Genomic DNA, 7,737 nt, shown 5'->3' on the forward strand with positions numbered 1-7,737 from the left:
TCAAATTGCTTGCTGGTAAAGTGTCATTTTTCTTCGGCCACTTCCAAGATTTCTTCTTTATTTTTATCATTAGCTTATAGAAGTTTGAATATGGTATGTGTTGGTGTGATTTTGTTTGGGTTTTCTATTTGGGGTTTGCTCAGCTTCATGAATCTGCAGTGTATGTCTCACCAAATTTGGGAAGTTTTCAACCATTATTTCCTGAAATGCTTTTTGAACCCCCCCTCCTTTTCTCCTCTTTTTCTAGAACCCCCATGTCACAAATGTTAGATCATGTTATGTAGTCCCACAAGGAATGAGGCTTCGTTCATTTTTTTCAGTCCATTTTTTCTTTTGTTCAGGTTGGATAATTTCTATTGTTCTACCTCTAGTTCATTGATCATTGATCATTTCTCTGCCTCTTCTATTTTGTTTTGTTTGTTTGTTTTTGTTTTTCTTTGAGGCGGAGTCTTGCTCTGTTGCCCAGGCTGGAGTGCAATGGCGCTATCTCCGCTCACTGCAAGCTCCGTCTCGCGGGTTCACGCCATTCTCCTCCCTCAGCCTCCCAAGTAGCTGGGACTACAGCCACCTGCCACCACGCCCGGCTAATTTTTTTTGTATTTTTAGTAGAGACGGGGTTTCACCGTGTTAGCCAGGATGGTGTCGATCTCCTGACCTCGTGATCCGCCCGTCTTGGCCTCCCAGAGTGCTGGGATTACAGGCGTGAGCCACCGCGCCCAGCCTATTTTGTTGTTGAGATGATTCATTAAGTTTTTAAATTTTGATTATTGTACATTTCAGTTCTAAATTTTTTTTATTTCTCCTATTTCTTTGCTGAGACTGTGTTTTTTTCATTTGTTTCCAGCATGTTTGTTATTGTTCACTGAAGCATTTTTTATGGTGGCTGCTTTAAGATCTTTCTTGGCGAATTCTGCTGTCTGTGTTGTCTTAGTGTTGGTGTCTATTCATTGTCTTTCAGTTTGAGATCTTTGTGGTTTAGTGTGCCAAGGGATTTTGTAATGAGATGCAAGCATTTTGGGTATGATGTAATTTCAGCATCCTGTTGTGGCTGACGCAGCTCCTGCAGGTCAAGTGGGGTGTGCACCTCGCTACAGGCAGGTGGGGTGGAAGTCCAGGCTCTCACTCAGCCTTTGTGACACCTGAGGGAGGGTGGGTGGCTGGGTGGGGGCTCCTTGTTGCCAGGCAAGGATGGGAGTCCAGCTCCCCTCGTGGCCCCCTTGATGCCCCTGGGGTTGGGACATTCTCATTATTGCTGGGTGGGTGAAAGTCTGGACTCTCCACTTGACCTCCTCCGACACGCCCCCAGCATGGAGGGGGACGGGCACGCTCTTACTACTGGGTGAGGGTAAGAGGCCAGGCTCCCCACATGGTCTCCACTGACTCCATGAGGCTTTGGGCGTGACAGCCTAGGCTTCCCTGTGGTCTCTGCTGACTCCATGGGGGCGAGGGTGGGCGTCTTTACCAGCCAGTGGGAGTGAAAGCTCTAGTGCCCACTGGTGTTGTCTGATACCACCCCGCAGGGGACTCGGGGATCCTTGTTACAGGCTGGGGAGGGTGGGGGGTCCTAACTGACGTGGTGGGTGGAGCCGAGGTCTGGTGTCTGGGGGGGAGCAGGGCGATTCCTGTTGAAAGGTCTTTCCTCATGTTGGGCTGCCCCTTCCCTGGGTCTTAGGCCAGAGAGAGCTGCTTCCACGGGCTCTTTTTCCTGCATGTGTTGGCTTTTCCAGCCTGCTGCCTTCTTCAGTTTCAAAATATCTGAGGCGAAAAGAAAAGCCCCCAGGGAGCTCTGCGTGGCGCAGTCTGCCCTTGCGTGGCACAGCTCCCCAGGCTCCGAGGGCCAGTCTGCCCTCCTCACTGCTGCTTTCAGAGTCTTCCCAGGTGTTTATCTCAGTGTCTTGAGTATGAGAAGAGCAGGGAGAAGCGTGTCAGCCCCATCTTCCTGAGTTTGCTTTAAAAATGGCTTTCCTGGAAGGGCGCCGGTGCCGAGGGGCTGCAGGGATTCTGGCCTGCGGGTGTGGAGCCGGGGCCTCAGGGGTCTTGGGCGTCCCGACTCACTGGGCTCTGCCCACAGATGTCCTGAGGGCACTGCAGCCTCCTGAGCCCTCTGCACCTCTGGGAATGATCAGGTCCCTCCCTGGTGTCCCAGGGACATCTCCAGTCCCTCCTGCCCCTGGCAGCTGTGAGAATCAGGAGAGATGTGGCCACCACTGGTGCCACTCCTTCTGGTCATCGTAGCACAGCTTCCACTGCCGAGGTGGAGACGGGCTCCTTGTGCAGGCTGCTGAGGGGTCGCTCTGGGCGTGAAGCCCTGGGGATCAGCTCCCGGTCACCTGCTGTGGCTCTCCTCACCCTGCTCTGCCAGGCGAGACGTTCTGGCCCTCATGGGCGCGCTTCCGCTGTCTCAGCACCATGGGTGGGCAGCAAGCATCACCAAGCAGGGGCCTCGGGAGCAGACCCTGCAGGCCACGCAGAAGCAGGCCACCTGCCAGGTTCCAAGGGGTTCTTGGGAAATGGTGGGAGCCCCCCTTCAGGCCTGTGCCAGGCTGTGGAGGTAAGGGGGGCTGCGGTAAGCACTGTGACACCTGCTCCCGGGGCTGGCCTGACTGCTGTGCAGTGTTCAGGGTCAGCCTCTGAGCTGGAGGAGAGTGAGCCTGGGAGCAGGCGTCGGGGTGTAGGGTGCCAGTGTCCCAGCCAGGCCCTCCCCACCAGCCTCACCCGCCTCACCCGGCCTCTCTTTCCAGTTCCAGTTATACTCCGTGTACTTCCTGATCCTGTCCATCATCTACTTCTTGGGGGCCATGCTGGATGGCCTGCGGCACTGCCAGCGGGGCCACCACCCACAGCAGCCCCCAGCCCAGGGCCTGACGAGTCCCGCGGAGAAGGCAGCACAGGCACTGAGTGTGCAGGACAAGGGCCTCGGAGGCCTGCAGCCAGCCCAGAGCCCGCTGCTCTGCCCAGAAGACGGCCTGGGGGCTGTGGGGCCAGCCTCCCTGGAGCAGAGACAGAGCGACCCAGCCCTGGCCCCAGCCCCGCAGGCAGCTGGATTCCTGAGCCCAGTGACAGCCCCTTCCGCCTGCACTCTGTGCTCCGCCCAAGCCTCAGGCCCTGACGCTGCAGATGAGACTTATCCCCAGCCGGCTGTCCATCCTCCTGGTGTCAGCAAGCTGGGTTTGCAGTGTCTTCCAAGCGACGGTGTTCAGAATGTGAACCAGTGACTGTCGGGCGCCCCTGTGGTAACTTTGCAGGTGGCCCTCGGTGCATCCCCATGACCCCTGCCTCGAGGGCCGCCTGCCTTAGCCGTGGAGGCCTCTGCTTATCCTGCTGGCAGGCCCCCTAGGATTCCCCCTGCCCTGTGCTGCACTCTGGCGGTGGTCACACGTGCTGGCGACACTCAGGGCAGCTGCCTGGCCATGCTGTCCCTGTGCTGTGCCCCGCGGGCTTTGGTTGCTGGAAGAGGTGGGTGGTGGGCTTCTGCGTCCACCAGGCCTCACTGGCTCATGCCTCCAGGGGGGCTTGAGACAAATCCTTTCTGCCCCCCAGGGCTGGCAAAGTGGCCTTAGATACCAGCTCAGGGGACACTGGCCCCACAGGAGTTGTGAGCCCTCTAGGGCAGGGTGGGAGCCGGGACCCTCAGGTGTAGTAGCTGAGCTGTGACATTGCCGGTCATCCTCGGTGCTCTTGCTTTTTGAAAGATGCTTTTTTTTTTTTTTTTTAACTGACGTAGAATGAAGAACTGCATGTGGCTTCTCTGTCTGTGGAAAAGCCATCTCAGGTTGGCGGCAGACGCGTCGTCATCAGAGGGGAGCAGCGGCTCTGGTCCTCGGAGCTGGTTCCTGTCTCCCACCCTAAGGGCAGCCCTCCATCGTCCTGTCTGTCCTTCTGAAGTGTGTCCATCCTGACCTGCGGGTCCTCACCTGCTCCCACACTCATGCCAGCCCGGAGAGGACTGGTCTGGGTCACCACGGATGTGCTGGCCTTGGTACGTGCCAGGCTTGCCTGGGCTGGGGAGCCTTGGGGGGCTGCCTTTGTGGTGGGTGCTGGGGAAGTACGTCTCGGCGGCCTCAGGGTCTAAGGAGCGCTAGTGCCTTGTCCACAGGTGCAGGACCATCTGATGTGATGTGAACTCTTCCCACATACATTAAACACACTTGATAAGTGAGTGTGCACAGGGCTTCTGATTCCAGGCCGGCCTGGCCTGGGGATTGAGGGTCAGCAGTCAGTGAGGCCAGGAGAGGCGTCCCAGCCTTCTCCCGCCTCCAGCCCACGCGGGGCCTTGGTGCCCATGAGCTGAGCCCCCCCCACAACCCTAGTCAACGGCCCTATCCTGTGGGGCCTCTGCCACATCTCAGCGGCTCCGGGTAAATGGCTGGCTGCTCACCAGCTCAGCACGGAGAGCTGGGGAGAGAATCTCTGGCTGGGGAGGGGTTGCTGGAGCTGCTGGACCCAGGGGTCTCCCGAGGCGGCTCAGGGGAGCAGGCATCTTGGGGTACCCTGAGTTGAGGCAGAGGCTGCACGTGGAAGATTGCCCGAGTCAGTGGATGGTGCCGGTCAGACAGGGCCGTGGTCCCGGGTGCATCCAGGGGTCCTGCCATGGCCACCCTGGGGACCCTGTGGGGAAGGATCTGCACCAGCCATTTCCTGGGCTCGTAGATCTAGCAGGATGTGCTGGGTGGAGGTGGGCTGGGCCTGTGCCATGGGCCAGAGCGTCACTGGGGAGGCCCACACCGCCATCAGAATCCTCCTCCCAGCGTCTCCCCAACCTGAGGGCCTGCTCCCTCCACAGCCCGTTCACTGCACCCACCGCCTGCCTCTGAATCCTGCACTCACCTGGCCACCAGGACAGGGATGGCTGTCAGGATGTAGTGTTCCTGGGAGCAAGTCAGGTCCTGCTGTGAGGAGAGACCTGAGAGTGTTGGTGTGTGTCCACACACCCGTGCATGCCTGTGTACCTGTGCACACTATGGACGCTCCTGCACACCTGTGTATAACTGTACACCCGTGTGTGCTGATGCACACCTGTGTATAACTGTGCACGCCTGTGTATGCCCAGGCACACCCGTGTATAACTGCACGCCTGTGTATGCCCATGCATGCATACCCCATGTAACCGTGTGTGCCTGTGCACACTTGGGATCTGCCAGTGGGACAGTGGCCAGGGGTAAGAGACTCCTGAGAACTCCTTTTGGAGAACTGTGTCCTTGTGACAGTGAAGGCTGCTTGCAAACCAAGAGTCAGTGTAAAAGGTCACTTTTATTTCCCTGTCTCAATTGGCTTCACATCACACACAATTACAGAACCAGCCTCACCGGTTTCATCGCAGTTCCGAGGCAGGTGCGTGTTGGCCGTGCTGTGGTCAGCCTGGCGCTGTCTTGAGTCCACTTGTCCCTCCACAGAATGAATGACTCTGGGGTCGATGTTGCTGGATCTCAGGGGTGGCTGTGGCAGAGGAGCTCGTCGCACCTCGTGGCTGCTTTGTTCGCCCTCAGGGTGACCTGTGTGCACCCTGGGGGTCCCCTTTAGTCCCAAGGACGGCAAGGATGTGGGTTTCCTAGGAGACAGCCAATGACTGCCCTGCAGCTGGAGCCAGCCTGTCCATGGGCAGTGCACAGATGGCAGCCCTCCCTCACTGCCCCGTGCGCTGGCTGCCGCATGTCCTGTGCCAGCCTTAGCCTCTTCAGTGTGGCCTTGTTCTATCCTGGCACTCAGCTGGACAAGTGCTGGCTGAGCCATGTCCCAGCCAGGGGCATGAGATGGGGTCCCTGGATGGGAGGCTGCCAGACCCCAACTCGGGGGTCCCTTGAATCTTCCAGCTTGGACTCGGCCAGGCTGGAGCTGTCTGCTTTGGATGTATCTCATGGCTCACTGGGGAGGCCAGAGCTGGGGGTCACAGTGGGCCTCTGAGCTTGGAAACCTGCTTCAGCCTGGGGTTGCTGTGGAGAATGGCTCAGAGCTGAGGCAGAAGGGGCTCCCCTAGCCCCAGGGACCTGAGCCTCCCTCCCATCTACCGCAGGGCGAGCACACACCCTGCAGGAGAGCCCAGGTGGCCCTGAGTGTGGCCTCAGCTCCCATTGCCTCACGGGGCCTGTCTGCTAACAAACAAACAGGTCTGGGTTTTGTGCACAGAACGGTGCTGCTAGGTGGGAGATGAAGTCGGCACCTGCTGGGGCGAGCACGGCTTCCCAAAGCAGGAAATCCTGGAGAAATCAAGCCGTGGTCTGATCAGGCCAAGAGGCTGCACAGGGTGTGATACTGCACCCTGCCTGACCCAGGCTGCATGACCCAGGCCGCGCCAGCTGGGCTCACAGGTCAGGGGAGAGTTGGGGCAGGTGAATGTCAGCATCAGGCTTCTGTTTTAAACTTTTAAAAAAATACACTCTTTGGCTTCCTTTTATTTCTTGAGGATTACATGAAACGTGAACTATACAGGAAAGTATGGCAGCCAGGTCCTGGGGCCAGGGGCTGGCCAGCCGCTCCCTGCCCACAGTGGGGGCTTCCTCCGAGCCGCCCGTCCTCTCGGGCCATCCGCATCCAGGCGGCGGCTACTTGGAGGCAGTCATGAAGCTGTTCTCGATGCAGAGTACGACGTAGGCGTGATGGCAGCTCGCGGCATTCTGCCCCAGGAGCCTGCCCCCCAGCAGCGAGGAGGCCTGGCCTGTGGCCGAGGGGGCCTCCGTCCGCCATGTCTCACAGTAGCTCTCGGTCAGCCTGCGCCCGTTGGGGTCCGAGCCATGCCACACGCTCTTCTGGGGCCTGTAAGACGCGCCGGGCCGTCAGTCAAACCCAGACCTGCTCCGCTTAGGGCAGAGGCCACTCCCCGGGCAGGAAAGGTGGAGGCAGGAGGCCGGCCCTGGGGGTGCCAGGGGGCCGCAGAGGCTCCCACGACCTGGAGGGCCCCATGGCCTCCCTATTGGCTGCCTGTGGAGAGGGCTGCATCTCCCAGACTGCCCCCCATGCTGCTTCTGCCAGACACACCCACGGCAGAGGGGAGAGGGGCCAGGGCTTGGCCTGGCTGGGTGAACCTGGCCCTCATGCCTGCTGAGCAAAGGCTTCCTGTGGCTGCCTCGCTAGGAACCAGCTCCGCCTCCCGGGCTCCTGGCTTCAGGCCTGCCCTGGGGCCCAGCCCCACCCACAGTGCATCTCTGTTACAGCAGATGGCCAGGCACTGCTGGGGACACGCTGTGTGGCACCCCGAGACACCCCTAAATGCATGAGTGTTGGAAGAATTGCGGCGCTCACGTGGGGAGGGCACAGCGACATGTGGGATGAAGCGTTCTTCTAGACACCCTGGAAATTTCTGTCAACATTTTAAGGGCACACATGCTCGGACTCCGTGTTGCCCTTTGAGGAGTTTATTCTCGGTGAATAAACTCACTGCACTGCTTACATGGCTGACCACAGGCTTGGTGACACCCGGGAGACGTGGTGTCCATCCGCTATTAGCAGAGGGCTGGGGACACTTCAGGGCCTTCTTAGAACTACACTGCTCTCAAATGCATTGCTAACGATTACTTCTCAGAGCAGTTTTCGTTTTTCTCAATGTTCTTTTGGATTTTATAATTTTAAAGTAATGAGCATGTATAAGATCTGTCCAAAAACTCAGGGGGAACTGCTGTTAGGAGCCTGCCCGCCCGTCCGCCTTCCCTGGCTGGGGCTCTCAGAGCTGCTCACAGGGCACTGGGAACCTACCAGGTGGGATGCCTCAGGACGTCCTTGCCGTCAAAGGAGAAGATGCGTGCC

General features: G+C 58.6%; 2 protein-coding genes across 9 annotated transcripts in view; one reads left to right on the top strand and one right to left on the bottom strand.

The window, feature by feature from the left end:
• The window catches only part of SLC19A1 (solute carrier family 19 member 1), a 45,338-nt gene extending 41,452 nt beyond the window's left edge, over window positions 1-3,886 (top strand). For 6 of the 7 annotated variants that reach the window (XM_032174594.2, XM_058427342.1, XM_032174585.2 and 3 more), the window contains one exon: window positions 2,742-3,886. In XM_032174594.2, coding sequence (XP_032030485.1) covers window positions 2,742-3,215 — 474 coding nt within the window. In that variant the 3' untranslated portion in view covers window positions 3,216-3,886. The remainder of the gene's footprint in view (window positions 1-2,741) is intronic. The other variant, XM_058427343.1, reaches the window with a different exon arrangement.
• Window positions 3,887-6,369: 2,483 nt separating this feature from the next.
• Window positions 6,370-7,737, bottom strand: part of COL18A1 (collagen type XVIII alpha 1 chain) — a 55,713-nt gene continuing 54,345 nt past the window's right edge. For both annotated transcript variants that reach the window (XM_032174642.2, XM_032174643.2), the window contains exons 42-43: window positions 7,687-7,737; window positions 6,370-6,750 (exon numbers count right to left, since the gene is read on the bottom strand). The exon at window positions 7,687-7,737 is cut by the window's right edge and continues 3 nt beyond it. In XM_032174642.2, the coding sequence (XP_032030533.1) occupies window positions 6,540-6,750; window positions 7,687-7,737 (262 nt within the window). In that variant the 3' untranslated portion in view covers window positions 6,370-6,539. The remainder of the gene's footprint in view (window positions 6,751-7,686) is intronic.

Source organism: Hylobates moloch, unplaced genomic scaffold, assembly GCF_009828535.3.
Source record: "Hylobates moloch isolate HMO894 unplaced genomic scaffold, HMol_V3 SCAFFOLD_14, whole genome shotgun sequence".
NCBI lineage: Eukaryota > Metazoa > Chordata > Mammalia > Primates > Hylobatidae > Hylobates > Hylobates moloch.